This window comes from Hyperolius riggenbachi, chromosome 2, assembly GCF_040937935.1.
Source record: "Hyperolius riggenbachi isolate aHypRig1 chromosome 2, aHypRig1.pri, whole genome shotgun sequence".
NCBI lineage: Eukaryota > Metazoa > Chordata > Amphibia > Anura > Hyperoliidae > Hyperolius > Hyperolius riggenbachi.
In genome coordinates, this window is record NC_090647.1 from 69,813,522 (window position 1) to 69,834,004 (window position 20,483).

The window sequence follows — 20,483 nt, forward strand, 5'->3', positions numbered from 1 at the left end:
CCTAGTAGATAACCTAAAACACACTGCCTCTAGTCATGAATAGTCTATACTACCCCTCCTCTTGTTCACCCCTATTCCTTTAGATTGTAAGCTCACAAGGGCAGGGCTCTCTCACCCTTTTGAGTCGTGGATTTTTGTTACACATTTATTCCTATTACATTTGTCACTGTATTTGCCAATTCTGTATTTTGTATTGATTCAGTATTTTCAACCAACTTTGTATTTTGTATACTGGTGTATACTATTGTCTGTATTATTATGTACCCCATATTTATTTGTTATACTTTGTACAGCGCCATGGAATATGTTGGCACTTTATAAATCAATAGTAACAGTTATAGGCTAAAAGCACTTAAAATTTCTTCTTACTGATAAAAAATCCAGTTTAAATGTATTAGTGAGTTTCTTTCCTGAACCCTCTGGCAGCCAATTGATTATAAGTGCTTCTCCGTTACTGGAAATCTGTACACATACCCCAGCACTGCTGCAGACTACAGATTGTTACTCTGGCCCCGCCTCTCCTGCAGTCTTCAGGTATGCCTTTATAGGTTCATTAAACTGGGCACCGCCCACCTTTGTGCCTGCTGTGAACTTTAGCGATGCATTGCTATTTTCAGTGTTGTTTCTTTCCAGTTGTTTAGATAACCCTAGTTCTCGTAAAGAAACAAACAAAACAAATTGCATTCATCCAAGGCACATCTTAAAGCGTACCTGAACTCACATCTCTAAAAGTTAACTGGCCATATAGGTATGTGCATTTTGGGCTGACATACCTCTCCGTCCCGCCCTTTTGTTTGTACAGCAGCCGTTGGTCCCTGAATTTACCCAGTGAAATTATTCAACAATACTGTTGAATATTCTAAGACAGGAAAAAGGCAAAGCTCCTCCAGCTGTTCTTTCCCCTTGCTGACCACTATCACCATCTCTCCCCCCATTGCCAGCACTCCATGCACACTGTTGTTTTTCTGGCTCCTCCTGACAGTACTGAGCGCATGTCCAGTGTATTCACTGCCACACCAAGTCCCAGAAGCAATTTAGAGGTTGGTGCCAATTTCAAGATTGAGAACCTGTGATTCTGGAGCATCTAGCGTCTACCCAAGACACCGGATGGGGCTAATGAAGATGCAGGAGGTAAGTACTTTGTATGTTGGGTCTTTTGTGATATTAAAGGAAGGAGTTGTACCCAATTTACCTAGACCACGGATGTTAAAATTTAGTTCTAGAGGGCCATATCCATGCCAGTGTTTAGGATGGACTGAGAAGTGGAAAAATGTGTTCCACTTGATGGACCACACCTTTCCCGATTCAGTCCTATCAATAAATTTGAGCTGTGCCAAAAATGTGTGAAGATCTCAGCACTTAAAGGGAACCTGAAGAGAGTAAAATGATTTAAAATAAACACATGGCTTAGCTGCAAATGAATATTACATACTAACCTCACCGCCAGTTCCTCTCAGAAGCTCACCATTTTCTTCTTACAGTGATCCATTCCAGTTCTGACAATATTTTGTCAGAACTGAAATATACCAGTTGCTTTCAGTTGTATATCAGCAGCTGTCAGTTACAACTGAATATGCAAGGTAATGTCCATGTTTCCCTATGGCTCAAGTGGATGATATAACTGTTTAACAGTGTGCTGACCAGGAAGCTGTTATGGGCTAATGGCCATTTTTAAAATGGAGAATTCCATTGATCACTGTGGACAAATGGGACGCAAAAGACAAGAAAGAGATTGAGGAGTAGAGTACACAGGAGGTAAGTATGACCTGTGTATGGTTATTTTGACTTCTTATTTTCATTTCAGGGTCTCTTTAAGGACTGGAGTATGACTTCCCTGATATTGACTAAGTTTCAAGTTAGTATGCATGGGAAACCACAGTTGCACACTGAATTATCTCAAAAACCTTTTTAAGAAGACCTAATTACATTTAGCATTGATTTTTAATAGAGGGTTTTTCAGTCTCTTTTAGCCCTTTATACTTTCCTAGTGGTTTTGGGTCCCCATGAGCTCTCTGGGTGTCATTACTACTTGCTAGGGTCAGATGTGCAACAAGCTAAGGGAAAACAGGAGAGGAGGAGGTCAGTGTTAGGGACAAGGCCGGTTAAATCAGCACGGGGACCCCAGGGAAAATGTACCTGTGGGCCTGCTGCCTGCCTCTTCTCCATGTGGCGTGTCTTATGCGTAAATAACCTGTGCCGGGTTGTGGAGAAGAGGCAGGCAGCAGAGCAGGGCAGAAGACGGACCACAGATGGAGCAGCACGCCAGAAAAGGAGCAACAGACCTGGCATCGGTTGGGGGCCCTGGGGCAATTGCCCTCTTTGCCTTAATGGCAGCACCGGCCCTGGTCAGGAAGCAGCAAGGTGTCTTTGCCAACAGCATGCATCAGGAACTTTAGATACTGTACTGTAAAACTAGTTTTTGTGTATTGCTTTATATTAACTTTTTTCTTATACTTGCATTCCTGTGAAGTGTGAGGTAATTATAAGAATGCGCCTGAAGAAGGACTTTAAAGGCAGAAGATCAAGAAAACAGCCAATCAAGAGGAAGTCAGCAATGTCACCTTCCATATTACTCTCATGTCAGCCTTTCTATAAACTTAGAGGAAGACTCGTGAAGTGTCAGTGGATTGGACACTTGAAAGGAGTACTATTTGCAATTGATGCCTTTTGCAAGTTTTTATATCCTTCAGAAGTTATCAGTTGCAAAAGTCTTAAGCGACAATTCTACTAACTGCTCCAATCTAACAAGATATCCCGCAACTCCTTAACCAAAACTTATGGGAGTCCTCAACTTCATGGGTAGTAATTTGAGCAACACTATGCCCCCCCCCCTCCCCAACAGAAGCAGGAAATGTGGGTGCCTTGGGTTAATGGACCATTGGGTGCCCCATTGGCGCTAATGCAATATATCGGCTATTGGCGCCCAAAGCAGAAGTTAGGGCACCTGATAAATAGTGGGCGCTGGGCCCATTCAACCGAAATTTTTTGTTTTAAAGATTAGTGTTCCGATAAATATTGTTTTGAAATTTGTTTGGAGCATTATAATATAGTTAATTGTCGTTTTGAACTTTATTATATTAAAAATGTATCACTTTATATATGTATGTATAAATATCGTTTTTAAATTTGTTTTGAAATAATCGTTTTGAACTTTATTATAATAGAAAATGATTGCTTTTTGTATTAACTTTATTTGCAGCAGAGAAAGGGGGTTTTAGGGTTAGGCATCAGGATGGGGGAGTTTTAGGGTTTGGCACCACCAGAGGGTCTAAGGTTTAGGCACCACCAGGAGGGTTTTAGGGTTCAGCATCACCAGGAGGTCTTAGGTTTAGGCATAGAGGTACAGGGAGGGTTCTGTGTGAAAGTAGGGTTAGTTGTAGTAAAATATCAGTAATATTGTACATATATTTCCGTTTTCATTGTTATAAATGGTATTTTGCATTTTGATTCCCGATATTTTAACATATTCATTATTCTAGCTCAGATAAAGAATGAAGAAACAATAAAAATATTGTTATAGGTAATATCTTAAAATTTCCGCTATACCCCACCTATGCCCTTTTTTCCAGGCGCCCTTATTTGATGTATGCCTTCCAAACATTTGCTAATAGCATGGACCCCCTCCGCACTCAGTGTACAGAGAGGCTAAAGGCTGTTCATTAGCAAAGGAAGGGGACACGCCCTGTACCAGGAGTAATCATGGGAGGCTAGGCTGCAGGGGTGAAACTTGTAGCCCAATTCTAAAAGGTGACAGACACCTGGCCAGAAGCTCTAAAGGGACTTTACCACTATAACTTTCCTAGGCATCCTGGTGAGTATTGGGGTTCATTTTGGAGTTAGGAGGACTCTGCTGCTTCATGTTAGGAGGAGCAGGAGAGAGGGAGTGTAGAAAGGTGTTAAATGGAGTTGTGGATGTAGCTTTGCATGTCTGTTACATCTCTGTTATCATCCTACTGAAGTGGTTGAAAAACATTTATAAGGTTGCACTTCCTGTATTGTGATGGAAATAGCCCAATATTTACTAATGGACTGGTAGCACACGGGGTACTTAAAGAGGAACTCCAGTGAAAATAATGTAATTTTAAAAAAAAGTGCTTCATTTTTACAATAATTATGTATAAATTATTTAGTCAGTGTTTGCTCATTGTAAAATCTTTCCTTCCCTGATTTACATTCTGACATTTATCACATGGTGACATTTTTACTGCTGGCAGGTGATGTAAGTGGAAGTGGCAGTTGGAAACATCTGTAAACAGCTATTTCCCACAATGCATCGAGGTTCAAAAACAGGAAACTGCCAGGACCATGGTCCTCACAGTTTCCTGTGGGAGGGGTTTCACCACAATATCAGCCATACAGAGCCTCCTGATAATTCCGTTTGTGAAAAGGAAACGATTTCTCATGTAAAAGCTACTGATTGGGATGAAGTTCAATTCTTGGTCATCGTTTCTCTTTAAACCACTGATGTAGCACGCATTGTGGAATTAGTAAAACTGCTGTTACCTAGGTAATGACCAGGTTGCTAATGTAACAGGTGACCCTATTTGCGCACAGCGATTTTACTGCTAGTTGGTAAATATGCCCCAATGGGAGATACAAAATGGGATTCTGCTTCTTCTGTTGTCATCTGATACATCCCAGAGCTAGAAACTGAAACCATCTGTATTGCACATAGTCATTGAGCTATAAGCATTGAACAGCCACTGCTGGGAATCATGGGAAGTGTAGTCCTGTGTCCCAACCACCATTGCTGGAGGCAGCAGCATCAACCCCACCTAGCAATCCTGTTCCTGTTGTCACCTGATAGATCTCAGAGCTACCAACTGAAACTATCTGTATTCTGCATAATCAGTGTGCTATAAGCAGCTAACAGCCACTGCTGAGAACTATGGGTAGTGTAGTTTTGAGTCCAAATGACCATTAATGGTCATCAACCAAGCATCAACCTCACCTAGCAACCCTGCTCCTTGTCCCAATATCGCACCCGATCCACCATGAAGACCTGGCATCTTGCAGCATGTCCGATCGATGCAGTGTTGGACTGGGAGGTAGAAAAACTGAGGGAATCCACCTGCTGGCCAAGCAGCAGTAACCCTGTGTTATCTTTTCGAATAGAAACCTGCAGCAATTCTTCACTGTGAGCAGCAACACCTGATTACTGCTGTTCGCCAGCAAGTGGATTTCCTCAGTTTTCCCATCTCCCAGTCCAACACTGGATTGGATACATGTGACCAATTTCTGCATCGTGTGCCGCATCGTCAATCGGGCATGCTCTTGGTGCCACCAATTTTCATCTGATTTGATAATCGATATCGAATCAGATGGCCGATTGGCTACCAAGTGGAGAGATGAATAGCCACCTTCAGTTTCTGAGCACCTTCTAATCAGAAACTACTAGACTATTTTAGCTGCTGTTTGTCTGTGTGCTTCTTCTTGAAGGTGCCGTGTCCTCTTACTCCCCTCACATTACGCAAATGAAACAGTATACTAATGAGAACAGTTTTATATAGTCCACGAGGTTCTGAAGCGTATGTCGGTGTTACATATATACGTGTGCTATAACCATATCAGGACATTCTTCGCATATTATAGTAGGCTTACCTACAGCACTATTTCCAGAGTTGCCAGAGGGAATGGCTATAATATCTACTAACCATCATATATAATTCATATCTACAAATAACTATACTACTAGTACAACCTGCACTGCTGCTAGCAGAGCACTACTAATAAGTCCATGAAAAGTGTGATTTACATGTTCTCCTATCGTCATACTCTACACTTTGATTCCAGACAGAGGATCACTGGCTCACGTGACTTCATAACATCATTTCTTAGGCTTGGTTCACTAACTGAATCACGTACACATTGGATAGTTCTAGAGACAGGTGCACAGTAGCATACAGTTGTTTGTAGTAAGATAGCAACACAGCACAAACTGGCCCACCATCAGGATCCGTTAGGGCCCTTTTACACTTAATCAGTTGGTATGCATTAATGTGCGTTAGTATGTGTTAGTACGCATTAGTGTGCGTTGGTACGCGTTTTTTTCCATAGCAGTGCATTGGGAAAAAGATTTCAGTTAAATGCGCTTAAGTGTGAAAGGTGCCATAGGAAAACATGGGCATTACTTTGAAAATCAGTTTTCTTTCAGTTATAACTGAGAGCAACTGATTAAGTGTAAAAGGGCCCTAAACATTTTGTGGGCCCCATACAAGATACCCTCCCAGGCCCCGCATGCATTATACAGTTCTGGGCCAAACACATCCAATGGCCAATGGCAGTCCTTACATGGCAAGACATATAACATTTGTATCGTGCTTTTGTCCTAGCGGACCCAAAGCGCTTCAGAGTTGCAACCACTTTCTACAGACGAATATATGCATAAGCGAGCCTTGCTCACAGACTCCTTACTGTTTTATGTACTGGCTTGCACCAGGTGGTAGGGACATATGACTGTGACTATGGTATTGACTGGATTGTGAGAACCTCTGAGTGACAGTTGGGACATGACTATGTAATGATGCAGATGACTATGTAAATGTTTAACAATTAATTAACATGAAGTTACAGTAATGCTGGCATTAACCATGGCACATACACTAACCCTCAGGCAAAACCAAGGAAAAGTCCAACCTACTGTATATAAACCAGTGCTTAACCCTTTAGCAGCAAATTTATTTATAGACTTGTAAGTGCTCCAAGCTTATTTATATTAGCACATTTTTTGTATGTCATCCCTGTTACATTTCCTTGCTTCTAATTAGTACTGCTGTAATGTGCATTTATGGCCACTTGTCACTAGGGGCAGTGTGAGACAATAACAGAGGACTTCTGCTTTCAGTTTCTATATATTCTGCTAGAAGAGAGACATCAAAGCATTCCAAGAATTTACAGCATGACGAGTTCTACCGACTGAGGTCAAAAGCAGTGCACTTATCTCAAACCAGATAACTCTATTGAAGCTGCTAATGGGATAATGAAACAAAATGCAGCAGAAACATTACATGGAAAGAAGTAAGAAGGACAGGGTCAGGTGTGTACCCTAGGCACATAAAAAAACCCTACGAAAAGGAATGCCTCTGGATCTTGCAGAGGCTTCCCACGCCCTCCTGGCCCCCAACATTGCTGCACACGGACCCTTGGAACATATCCAGCAAGAGCTTGTTGGATATGTTACAAGGCTGCTCTCCTTTTCATGCACGAGTGTGGCTGTGCTGCGCCTGCGCGAGTATGGCCACACTCATGTACAGGGGGAGCCCGGATGCAAACTTCAAAAGGGTACTGGGCAGTGGCGGTGGTCTCAAGGAGCACATGGTAAAACTCTGGAGAATCCAAAAGCTTTCCTCTTCAAAGGTATCTATTTTTTTTGTCTTTAGCCTCGCTTTGAATTTGGTTAGAGTAACCCCCACCCCTTTCCTTTGCTCCTGGGTTCCTCCATGCCTGTGGGATCTGCTTCCTCAGTAGTTACACATTTGACCTTAACCACTAACCATTACAGTCAGGGCTGGATTTACCATAAGGCACTGTAGGCACGTGCCTACAGGCGCCTGATGATGGAAAGGCGGCTCACTCCCCTCCCCTAGTGCCTCCGTTCCTCCTTCCCTATGCAGAGCCCTGAGCAGAGTGTAAATGGGAGGTTACTCATCCACCTCTGGGCATTCCACTGATGAGATCTCCCTTCAGTCGGGGGCACCACTGGCTACCTTTGGCTATCTAATACAAAGGAGCACCTGTAGCTACCTATACTGGGCAAGGGAAGTAAGGGTGAATTGACAGCTAGACAGTCAGCACACTTGTATTGCAGGTTGGTGGGGTTTGTTGGTTCATGGAGGGTGAAGTCTAGGGTGCCAGGACATCTGTGCCTATAGGCTCCTGTGATGTAAATGCAGGCCTAATTACAATAACCTTAACCCTCACCTCACTAGCCCTCATTAAAGCCAGCTGCAGAACGTATTTGTGCCTAAGCACTGCACTGAGAGGTTTGATCCTGATGTGAACTGATCCATGTTTATTGGTACTGTTAGCTGAACAGTGCTACAGCTCCAGCCAGGGCCGGCCCTAGACTTTTTGCCGCCTGAGGCAAATTTTGAAAAAATTATTGCTGCCGCCGCCGCCGCCGCCCCCCCGTGGGGGAGGGGGGGGGCGCCGCCGCCGAGCTGGAGGGGTAGCGGGCAGGGCGGGGGTATTGGGCCTAGCGGCGGGGAGGGGGGTCGGAACCCCCCCTCCCTCGCCTGGGTCCCCCGTCCTCCGCTCCCCTCCAGCCTTAAATCCATCAGAAGCGCAACTCTCGTAAGAGGCAGTGGGCGGGGAAGACTCACCTCTTCCTCGCTCGATCCAGCGTGCGCTCCACTGACATCCCTTCCTGCAGCGCCGTCCATTTACAATACAGTGGGCGGCGTTGCAGGAAGTGACGTCAGTGGAGCGCACGCTGGATCGAGCGAGGAAGAGGTGAGTCTTCCCCGCCCACTGCCTCTTACGAGAGTTGCGCTTCTGATGGATTTAAGGCTGGAGGGGAGCGGAGGACGGGGGACCCAGGCGAGGGAGGGGGGGGTCCGACCCCCCTCCCCGCCGCTAGGCCCAATACCCCCGTCCTGCCCGCTACCCCTCCAGCTGGGCGGCCGGCTCCTCGCACCCTCCGACGGGCGGATGCCGCCCCTAGAAATTTGCCGCCTGAGGCAAAAGTTTCACCCCGCCTCATGAGCGGGCCGGCCCTGGCTCCAGCCCTCTGATTCTGATGAAAGATCATCACATGATGATGCAGTTATTCTTGAGAGCAGGCCTGCTTGTGCTCCAGCTCCGATCCTCACTGTTTATAACAAAGCCCCGCAAATGGGTACCGCTTACGTTTTTGAGAGTGGGTGACACTGCACACTCCTCCTAATGTTCCACTGCAGTCCTATTCTCCCACCACCAGCATACATGTCCTCCAATAGAGGACACTGCACACCTCACCTGAGAATGTTCCCTGCCTATCGCCACGCTCTGGATTCAGAGAGCCGCCCTTTTCTCACAGGTATCAGGGTACGTCCTATATAAACATACAGTCCCAGTGACATAGCCTGAACTTGTCACACTGCCAAATGAAGCTAGCTTTGTGTAAGCCCACCCACAGTCCTGATACCTTCTGCCCACTCCTCAGGGCCAATTCTGACAAGCAGGCAAAGGGGGCAATTGCCCCAGGGCCCCTGACTGCTGCAGGGGCCCTGCGCCACCGCACCCCGCCAAAAGATCTCTCCCCACTACTCTCCGGGGTCCCTGCACGTAAAGCTGCAGTCCCGGGGCTGCTCAGCACTCACCTGTCCCGGTGCTGCTCGGCACTAACCTGTCCTGGTGCTGCTCGGCACTCACCTGTTCTGGTGCTGCTCGGCACTCACCTGTCTCGGTGCTGCTCGGCACTCACCTGTCCCAGTGCTGCTCGGCACTCACCTGTCTATGTGCTGCTCAGCACTCACCTGTCCCAGAGCTGCTCGGCACTCACCTGTCCTGGTGCTGCTCGGCACTCACCTGTCCCAGTGCTGCTCGGTACTCATCTGTCACGGTGCTGCTCGGCACCCACTTGTCCCGGTGCTGCTCTGCACTTACCTGTCCCGGTGCTGCTCGGTACTCATCTGTCCATGTGCTGCTCGGCACCTACCTGTCCCGATGCTGCTCAGCACTTTCCTGTCCCGGTGCTGCTCAGCACTCACCTGTCCATGTGCTGTTTGGCACTTACCTGTCCATGTGGTGCTTGGCACTCACCTTTTCTGGTGCTGCTCAGCACTCACCTGTCCATGTGCTGCTCAGCACTCACCTGTCCCGGTGCTGCTCAGCACTCACCTGTCCCGGTGCTGATTGGTACACACCTGTCCCGGATGGAGAAGAGGCAGGTAGTGTGTCTGAATACAGGGGCTTGCCCGCACTTTCCTCTAGGTATCGCATGGTGGTTGGGGGGCCCCAGCCAGTGAGAGAGACCTGGGGCCCCCGGCTGTCATGCGGACCAGTGTTTGTGTCTGAAGGCAGCACAGATGGAGCAGCTTCAGGACAGGTGAGTAGGGAAGCCAATTTGGATTCTGTGGGATTGAAATTGCCTCCATTTCCAATCGGAAATCACATTTCTGCATCGGAAAGCGGAAATCATAACGTGGTTAATGGAAAACCCGCATTCCCAATATTTGGTCATTTTAAACCAATCAGAAAAACTTGGGAAGGAATAAGACAATCAGAGAATAAGGATTTGTAGTGTGGTGAGCGGAAGGCAGAAATTTCTACGGAATTCCATTGGTATACCGCAGAACACCGTCGGTAGAAAACGGTAGAGGAAATCAGCATTTGCGGAAAGCGGAATTTCAGCGGAATCAGCATTTGACATTTCTGACTATCCCTACAGGTGACTGATTAACCTGCAGCTACATGTGCAGGGGCCCCAGGGAGCAGTGGGGGGGGGGGGGGAGACCGTTAGGGGGGGCTGACTTTCATGAAGGGAGGGATAAGGGGGGCAGGGGGAGCCCCCAGCTTCAGTTTGCCCTGGGGCACCTTAAACCGGCCCTGCCACTCCTAGTAATATCTCACTCTCTCCCTGGTAAACTTCTCATAGGAGAAGACTACAGACAGTGGCGTAGCAATAGTGGATGCACCGGGCCCATAGACCAGAGGGGCCCATTAGGGGCCCTCCTTCATCCATCTTATTACCTTTTCATTGGTGCTATGCTGGTAATGAACACCTCTGTATGTGCATTGAATAGTGGTAATCCTTAACAAACTGTCATTGGGCAGGTTTTAGGACTTCATATCAGTAGAGTGCTTGGGGGCCCATGTAAAACTTGCACTGAGCACCCAAGCTCCTCAGCTACGCCACTGACTACAGAGCGGAATATTTACCCAGGTATAGCTTTCCTTTGGCTATTGTCTGGACTCGGCAGACCTGTCTCCATTCGTGACAGTGTCAGGTCATCAGTATCTGTGTCTATCAGTCAGTCAGTGTCAGTGTCAGGTCATCAGTATTTCCGTCTATCAGTGTCAGGTCGTCAGTATCTGCGTCTATCAGTGTCAGGTCATCAGTATCTGTGTCTATCAGTGTCAGTCAGTGTCAGTGTCAGGTCATCAGTATCTGTGTCTATCAGTGTCAGGTCATCAGTATCTGTGTCTATCAGTGTCAGTCAGTGTCAGGTCATCAGTATCTGCGTCTATCAGTGTCAGGTCATCAGTATCTGCGTCTATCAGTGTCAGTCAGTGTCAGGTTATCAGTATCTGTGTCTATCAGTGTCAGTCAGTGTCAGTGTCAGGTCATCAGTATCTGCGTCTATCAGTGTCAGTCAGTGTCAGTGTCAGGTCATCAGTATTTCCGTCTATCAGTGTCAGGTCGTCAGTATCTGCGTCTATCAGTGTCAGGTCATCAGTATCTGTGTCTATCAGTGTCAGTCAGTGTCAGTGTCAGGTCATCAGTATCTGTGTCTATCAGTGTCAGGTCATCAGTATCTGTGTCTATCAGTGTCAGTCAGTGTCAGGTCATCAGTATCTGCGTCTATCAGTGTCAGGTCATCAGTATCTGCGTCTATCAGTGTCAGTCAGTGTCAGGTTATCAGTATCTGTGTCTATCAGTGTCAGTCAGTGTCAGTGTCAGGTCATCAGTATCTGCGTCTATCAGTGTCAGTCAGTGTCAGTGTCAGGTCATCAGCATCTGCGTCTATCAGTGTCAGGTCATCAGTATCTGCATCTATCAGTGTCAGTCAGTGTCAGATCATCAGTATCTGCGTCTATCAGTGTCATTCAGTGTCAGGTTATCAGTATCTGTGTCTATCAGTGTCAGTGTCAGGTCATCAGTATCTGCGTCTATCAGTGTCAGTCAGTGTCAGATCATCAGTATCTGCGTCTATCAGTGTCAGTCAGTGTCAGGTCATCAGTATCTGTGTCTATCAGTGTCAGTCAGTGTCAGGTCATCAGTATCTGCGTCTATCAGTGTCAGGTCATCAGTATCTGCGTCTATCAGTGTCAGTCAGTGTCAGATCATCAGTGTCTGCGTCTATCAGTGTCAGTCAGTGTCAGGTTATCAGTATCTGTGTCTATCAGTGTCAGTCAGTGTCAGTGTCAGGTCATCAGTATCTGCGTCTATCAGTGTCAGTCAGTGTCAGTGTCAGGTCATCAGCATCTGCGTCTATCAGTGTCAGGTCATCAGTATCTGCATCTATCAGTGTCAGTCAGTGTCAGATCATCAGTATCTGCGTCTATCAGTGTCATTCAGTGTCAGGTTATCAGTATCTGTGTCTATCAGTGTCAGTGTCAGGTCATCAGTATCTGCGTCTATCAGTGTCAGTCAGTGTCAGATCATCAGTATCTGCGTCTATCAGTGTCAGTCAGTGTCAGGTTATCAGTATCTGTGTCTATCAGTGTCAGTCAGTGTCAGGTCATCAGTATCTGCGTCTATCAGTGTCAGGTCATCAGTATCTGCATCTATCAGTGTCAGGCAGTGTCAGTGTGAGGTCATCAGTATCTGCGTCTATCAGTGTCAGGTCATCAGTATCTGCGTCTATCAGTGTCAGTCAGTGTCAGCGTCAGGCAGGGCCGAGGCAGAGGCGAGAGAGGCTCCAGCCTCAGGGCACAGTGTAGGAGAGGGTGCACAACTCACTCACAAGTCACAAGCTATCATTCCCCTATTGCGTTTAAAGCAGAGAGACATAAGAAAAGGGGATACATGGGATACATGTCATTGACTGCAAGCCTAATAACTAGAGATTAAGGTGTTGGGGGGGGGGGGGGGGCTGGGACGCCTCTTAGTCTAATAGCAATCACTCTGTGACAGCTGGGGTGGGAGGGGTGGAGGGGCGCACTTTGATGTCTCAGCCTTGGGTGCCGGAGGACCTTGTCCCAGCTCTGGCATCAGGTCATCAGTATCTGGGTCTATCAGTGTCAGTCAGCGTCAGGTCATCAGTATCTACATCTATCAGCGTCAGTCAGTGTCAGCATCAGGTCATCAGTATCTGCGTCTGTCAGCGTCAGTCAGTGTCAGTGTCAGGTCATCAGTATCTGCGTCTGTCAGCGTCAGTCAGTGTCAGCGTCAGGTCATCAGTATCTGGGTCTATCAGAGTCAGTCAGCGTCAGCGTATGGTCATTAGTATCTGCGTCTGTCAGTGTCAGCATCAGGTCATCAGTATCTACATCTATCAGCGTCAGTCAGTGTCAGCATCAGGTCATCAGTATCTGCGTCTGTCAGCGTCAGTCAGTGTCAGCGTCAGGTCATCAGTATCTGCGTCTGTCAGCGTCAGTCAGTGTCAGCGTCAGGTCATCAGTATCTGGGTCTATCAGAGTCAGTCAGCGTCAGCGTCAGGTCATCAGTATCTGCGTCTGTCAGCGTCAGTCAGTGTCAGCATCAGGTCATCAGTATCTGCGTCTGTCAGCGTCAGTCAGTGTCAGCGTCAGGTCATCAGTATCTGGGTCTATCAGAGTCAGTCAGCGTCAGCGTATGGTCATTAGTATCTGCGTCTGTCAGTGTCAGCATCAGGTCATCAGTATCTACATCTATCAGCGTCAGTCAGTGTCAGCATCAGGTCATCAGTATCTGCGTCTGTCAGCGTCAGTCAGTGTCAGCGTCAGGTCATCAGTATCTGCGTCTGTCAGCGTCAGTCAGTGTCAGCGTCAGGTCATCAGTATCTGGGTCTATCAGAGTCAGTCAGCGTCAGCGTCAGGTCATCAGTATCTGCGTCTGTCAGCGTCAGTCAGTGTCAGCGTCAGGTCATCAGTATCTGCGTCTGTCAGCGTCAGTCAGTGTCAGCGTCAGGTCATCAGTATCTGGGTCTATCAGAGTCAGTCAGCGTCAGCGTCAGGTCATCAGTATCTGCGTCTGTCAGCGTCAGTCAGTGTCAGCGTCAGGTCATCAGTATCTGCGTCTATCAGCGTCAGTCAGTGTCAGCGTCAGGTCATCAGTATCTGCGTCTGTCAGCGTCAGTCAGTGTCAGCGTCAGGTCATCAGTATCTGCGTCTGTCAGCGTCAGTCAGTGTCAGCGTCAGGTCATCAGTATCTGGGTCTATCAGAGTCAGTCAGCGTCAGCGTATGGTCATTAGTATCTGCGTCTGTCAGTGTCAGCATCAGGTCATCAGTATCTACATCTATCAGCGTCAGTCAGTGTCAGCATCAGGTCATCAGTATCTGGGTCTATCAGAGTCAGTCAGCGTCAGCGTCAGGTCATCAGTATCTGCGTCTGTCAGCGTCAGTCAGTGTCAGCGTCAGGTCATCAGTATCTGCGTCTGTCAGCGTCAGTCAGTGTCAGCGTCAGGTCATCAGTATCTGGGTCTATCAGAGTCAGTCAGTGTCAGCGTCAGGTCATCAGTATCTGCGTCTGTCAGCGTCAGTCAGTGTCAGCGTCAGGTCATCAGTATCTGGGTCTATCAGAGTCAGTCAGCGTCAGCGTCAGGTCATCAGTATCTGCGTCTGTCAGCGTCAGTCAGTGTCAGCGTCAGGTCATCAGTATCTGGGTCTATCAGAGTCAGTCAGCGTCAGCGTCAGGTCATCAGTATCTGCGCCTGTCAGTGTCAGCGTTAGCTCATCAGTATCTGCATCTATCAGCGTCAGTCAGTGTCAGCGTCAGGTCATCAGTATCTACATCTATCAGCGTCAGTCAGTGTCAGCATCAGGTCATCAGTATCTACATCTATCAGCGTCAGTCAGTGTCAGCGTTAGCTCATCAGTATCTGCATCTATCAGCGTCAGTCAGTGTCAGCTCATCAGTATCTGGGTCTATCAGTGTCAGTCAGCGTCAGGTCATCAGTATCTACATCTATCAGCGTCAGTCAGTGTCAGCATCAGGTCATCAGTATCTGCGTCTGTCAGCGTCAGTCAGTGTCAGCGTCAGGTCATCAGTATCTGCGTCTGTCAGCGTCAGTCAGTGTCAGCGTCAGGTCATCAGTATCTGGGTCTATCAGAGTCAGTCAGCGTCAGCGTCAGGTCATCAGTATCTGCGTCTGTCAGCGTCAGTCAGTGTCAGCGTCAGGTCATCAGTATCTGCGTCTGTCAGCGTCAGTCAGTGTCAGCGTCAGGTCATCAGTATCTGGGTCTATCAGAGTCAGTCAGCGTCAGCGTCAGGTCATCAGTATCTGCGTCTGTCAGCGTCAGTCAGTGTCAGCGTCAGGTCATCAGTATCTGCGTCTATCAGCGTCAGTCAGTGTCAGCGTCAGGTCATCAGTATCTGCGTCTGTCAGCGTCAGTCAGTGTCAGCGTCAGGTCATCAGTATCTGCGTCTGTCAGCGTCAGTCAGTGTCAGCGTCAGGTCATCAGTATCTGGGTCTATCAGAGTCAGTCAGCGTCAGCGTATGGTCATTAGTATCTGCGTCTGTCAGTGTCAGCATCAGGTCATCAGTATCTACATCTATCAGCGTCAGTCAGTGTCAGCATCAGGTCATCAGTATCTGGGTCTATCAGAGTCAGTCAGCGTCAGCGTCAGGTCATCAGTATCTGCGTCTGTCAGCGTCAGTCAGTGTCAGCGTCAGGTCATCAGTATCTGCGTCTGTCAGCGTCAGTCAGTGTCAGCGTCAGGTCATCAGTATCTGGGTCTATCAGAGTCAGTCAGTGTCAGCGTCAGGTCATCAGTATCTGCGTCTGTCAGCGTCAGTCAGTGTCAGCGTCAGGTCATCAGTATCTGGGTCTATCAGAGTCAGTCAGCGTCAGCGTCAGGTCATCAGTATCTGCGTCTGTCAGCGTCAGTCAGTGTCAGCGTCAGGTCATCAGTATCTGGGTCTATCAGAGTCAGTCAGCGTCAGCGTCAGGTCATCAGTATCTGCGCCTGTCAGTGTCAGCGTTAGCTCATCAGTATCTGCATCTATCAGCGTCAGTCAGTGTCAGCGTCAGGTCATCAGTATCTACATCTATCAGCGTCAGTCAGTGTCAGCATCAGGTCATCAGTATCTACATCTATCAGCGTCAGTCAGTGTCAGCGTTAGCTCATCAGTATCTGCATCTATCAGCGTCAGTCAGTGTCAGCTCATCAGTATCTGGGTCTATCAGTGTCAGTCAGCGTCAGGTCATCAGTATCTACATCTATCAGCGTCAGTCAGTATCAGCGTCAGGTCATCAGTATCTGGGTCTATCAGTGTCAGTCAGCGTCAGGTCATCAGTATCTACATCTATCAGCGTCAGTCAGTGTCAGCTTCTGGTCATCAGTATCTGCGTCAGTCAGTGTCAGCATCAGTATCAGGTCATCAGTATCTGCATCTATCAGCGTCAGTCAGTGTCTGCCCATCACAGCCTGTGCCTGTCAATCTCTCTCAGTATAAGAGTGCATTTTAACTTATTATGAGAAATAACATGCAATAAGACCCAGACAGAAAGGTTTACAAGTGCCCTCATTCTGGAGTACTGAGTGTCTACAGTAAATACACAACTGCTGAACTTCAAGACAAACCTTATCGTCCTTATCAATTTACCACCAAGGGTTCATCATTGTGATGTATAATTCCCTGCGTTCAGGTGCCTCAAGCCTTCAACTGCGTACTGTGGCATAAAATGCCATCTTCTAGCTGTAAATTGTATTCTTTTTCAGCTTTCTGGGTCACTGTGTCATTAGCTGTGATTTAATTGGTATGAGCGGTTGATTTGTGACATTATTAACTATACACTGCAGCCTTCAAACTACTGCTCAGCCTATAATAAACCAGAATCCTTTTCCTTCGTTATCCACCCCTTAAATCTCATCATTTCCTTGTTCTGTGGAGACAAAAAAGGGGGGGGGGGGGGTCCTATCAGTGGTGGCCCCTCTCTTTATGTTTCCTGCCAGCCCCCCCACACCCCCACATATTGTCTGTTTCCTCTGTGGTGATCAGGCGCACAGGCACGGCTGCCCGGGGTACAGGAAATAAGCCATTGCCTCGCGCTAATAGCACATCAGCTGCAGTACCAGTCATGATCTAACGGCAGCTGGATATCATGTACATAATCTCTATGTACTGACATGTCATCACACATGGGAAATGATGTAAGATAAGCTCTGCTACTAATACCATGCTGAGGAATGTCTCCAAGATCCTAGAGACACCCAAATATATATAAATAGGCGTAGCAATGGGGGGTGCAGAGGTTGCGACCGCCCTGGGACCCCTGGATCAGAGGGTCCCAGTAGGGGCCGTCCTTTATCCATCCTATTAGCTTTTCATTGGCGTTTGGCTGGTAATGAACGCCTCTGTTTATGCATTGAATAGTGGTAATCCTCACTCTATCCTCACTCTAAATACACCTCTCTGACACTCAGCTGTCCTTGGTTGGTTTGGGGGCTCCATATCAAGCATGGGGGCGTAGTGGTTAGCAATCTTGCCTTGCATCGCTGGGTCCCTGGTTCAAATCCCAGCCAGGGCACTATCTGTACAGAGTTTGCATGTTGTCTGTGTGGGTTTCCCTCCGGGTACTCCGGTTTCCTTCCACACCCCAAAAACATACAGATAAGTTAATTGGCTTTCCCCTAAATTGACCCTAAACTGCAATACATACACTACACGATACATACATAGATATGACTATGGTAGGTATTAGATTGTGAGCCCCTCTGAGGGTAAATAGACTATGGTAGGGATTAGATTGTGAGACCCTCTGAGGGACACTTAAGCGACAAGGCAGAATACTCTGTACAACGCTGCTGTAGATGTCAGCGCTATATAAATACTAAATAATAATGATGTCTATGAGATGTAATACAGCAGGCATAAAAAAATAAAATAATGGATAAACTTATATTCACGCGACTACCTCCCTGAATATCACAACCACATTGAGACATGATGAACGACTCAGAATCCGACACTGCTCTCAGATCTTATATTTTATACACAGAATAGTGTTACTATGGCAATGAAGGCTCCTCTGGCTGGCAACATATTGCTATAAGTGCACAGACTTTTTTTCTCCCTTTTTTTTACAGAAAGCGTGAGAGGAAATAAATTAATTGTATATATATATATATATATATATATATATATATATATATATTATGTCCTTTGATATCTAGGACATACGTGGTCGCACAGGGCACCGTCTATACAGTCAGAATATACATTATGCAGTTTTCAGCCCCCCACCCCCATCTGCACAGCTATGGAGTGGGCTCTGTGGCACCTACGAGTCCCCCGGCAACATTCAAAAAACCCCACTTCTAACGCCACAACTCTGTGGGTTTGCGGGAAATCCCTTGCATCTATCTTATAATGGCCACTAATAATCCAATCTTTTTTGTTAAATATTACCAAATCTTTGTAGTAGAAGGGCAAATTGAGTGTGAACATAGTGAATGGATTCTTTAGGCAGTCCCTTATATTACATAGAAATGGTAAGGTTGGATGAAAAAAGATTGGATCATTAGTGGCCACCATTAAAACACAATTTGCCGAACGATCGGAAATTATTGTTTGTGACCAAAAACGGATGAATATCTTCTAACCAATCCGATCATATTAACGACATTGATCCGATTTTCAGATCGATCTATCAATCTGATTGAATTGGCTAGGAGAGTTTTGTCTATTAGTGGTCCCAAGCAATCATTTCTGATTCCTCATACGAAGAATCGTTCGTAAATGATCGCCCAGCAAATTGTTCTGCTAGTTGCCACCTTAACTGTCCAAATGTAGTGTTTGTTAAGGCACAACTACTCACATTTCTTTGGTTCTAAATATCTTTTCATGTTGGATAAAAATAAATAAAATACAATAGAAAGTTATACTCATGTATATGTGTGTATATTTCATGCATTTACATGTGGTTGGTGTGCTGCCTCTATGCCAGCTGCTGTCATCTACAGACTGAGCGGGCTATGCCTAGGCAGCTACACTGGCACATGCCCCCGGCCCATATGGCAGTGATCAGCATATGTCTAATGACAGGCTGGCCAAGTGTCACTCATCTGCGCTAAATGACATTCATTGGAGGACCAGCCTGCCTTCTCTCCCGTCTACACTCCCTGCAAAGGAATCTCCATCAATTCCCCCCAGCCCTGGGTACCAGGTGCCCACCTCCTCCCCGGTGCCCCTCTCCCACGATCGGGCATGCAGGTCCCCCTACCCACGATCAGGCATGCAGGTCCCCCTACCGTGGGAGAAGTCAGCTTCCTGATGCTCTCCCCCAGGGAGTCCAGGTTCACCCTTCTCCTCCTGGTCGTCCTCCGGGGACGGACCACCAGTGTTGGCAGCGGCTGCTCGTGTGACCCGGTGGGGCTCCTGCTGCCATTCCAGCACATCCGAGACAACGGGCATTCTGGCTCTTCCTCCGGGCTGGTCTCAGATCCCAGCGAGCTGAAGGATTCGGACGAGATCTTCCTCCTGGACATGCTGATGATGAAGCACCATGAGCCGGGGGGCAGAGCTGCGCTATGTCAGGCGACGAGCAGTGATGGGCATGCTGAGCTACTAAGCCAACGTCCAGCTCTGCCTGTATTATATAGCAGCCCCGTGCTGTGACAGTCCTCGCCTGGATCTGCCTCTATTGCAATCCTATTGTTTCTGCGTCTTGCTGCTGTTTGGCTGTGCAGGCGAGCTAGGCTGGATAGGCTGTGATGCTGCTGCTGCTGCCTCGCTTTCCCTCTGAGTGTTTGAAAGAATCTGCACTTCCCTCTCAGTCTCTCTCTTCTTCCCTCTCAGTCTCTCTCTCTTCTTCTTCCCTCTCAGGCTGAGGCTGATACTGCTGCATTTCTCCACTGCTCAGTGTGCTCACATCGTCACGTGTTCCTCCTGTCACCAGAAGGACACTATATACAAATGGGAAAATCATGTGTGCTGGGAGACGAAAGAGAGAAGAGATAAGCTGTGGGTATATGTCTGTGGGGGGGATGTGTCTGGGGGGGGGGGGGCGCAGTCGCTGGCAGGGAACAATAAAGAGACACTAGCACTGAAACCAACCACACTTTGACTGGAAAGAATCATTTGGATGACATGATCTTGTTTTGACTTCTATTTACTTTAGTCGCCTTTTTTGTTAATAAACAGTGCTGTGGAGTTGATACAAAAATCATCCAACTCGGACTCCTCAGTTTATGAAACCACAGACTCTGACTCCAGGTACCCAAAAATTGCTCCGACTCCTCAACTCCAAATCCAGGTGCCCAAAATTGCTCCGACTCCTCGCTTTATGAAACCACAGACTCCGACTCCAGATACCCAAAATTGCTCAGACTCCTCAATTTATGCAACCACAAACTCCGACTCTAGGTACCCAAAAATTGCTCCCTCCATCCCCATGAGCACCTTTGCATCCCACGCCGTACTTCCGACTGCCTCCGTTAAGCTGAAAGCACTCCAGGTAATCTGACTCAGTCGCGCCAAGTGGAGGGTCCGCGCATGCGCAGAAGAGCCGACTGGCATGACTGAGCCAGTTTAGTGCCCATTTCCATTATGGGCACTAAAGCCGCATCGCACCGCGGGTGTCCTGATCAGGGCCGGGCCGAGGCATAGGCTGGAGAGGCTCCAGCCTCAGGGCGCAGTGTAGGAGGGGGCGCAGAATTCATTCAGCTGTCATTCCTAATTGTGTTTGAAGCAGA

The 20,483-nt window shown here is 47.5% G+C and overlaps 1 protein-coding gene across 1 annotated transcript in view; it reads right to left on the bottom strand.

Annotated features, from left to right (window-relative positions):
- The window catches only part of GUCY1A2 (guanylate cyclase 1 soluble subunit alpha 2), a 326,026-nt gene extending 306,374 nt beyond the window's left edge, over window positions 1–19,652 (bottom strand). The window contains exon 1 of the mRNA XM_068266885.1: window positions 19,041–19,652. Coding sequence (XP_068122986.1) covers window positions 19,041–19,277 — 237 coding nt within the window. The 5' untranslated portion in view covers window positions 19,278–19,652. The remainder of the gene's footprint in view (window positions 1–19,040) is intronic.
- Between the last annotated feature and the right edge of the window lie 831 nt (window positions 19,653–20,483).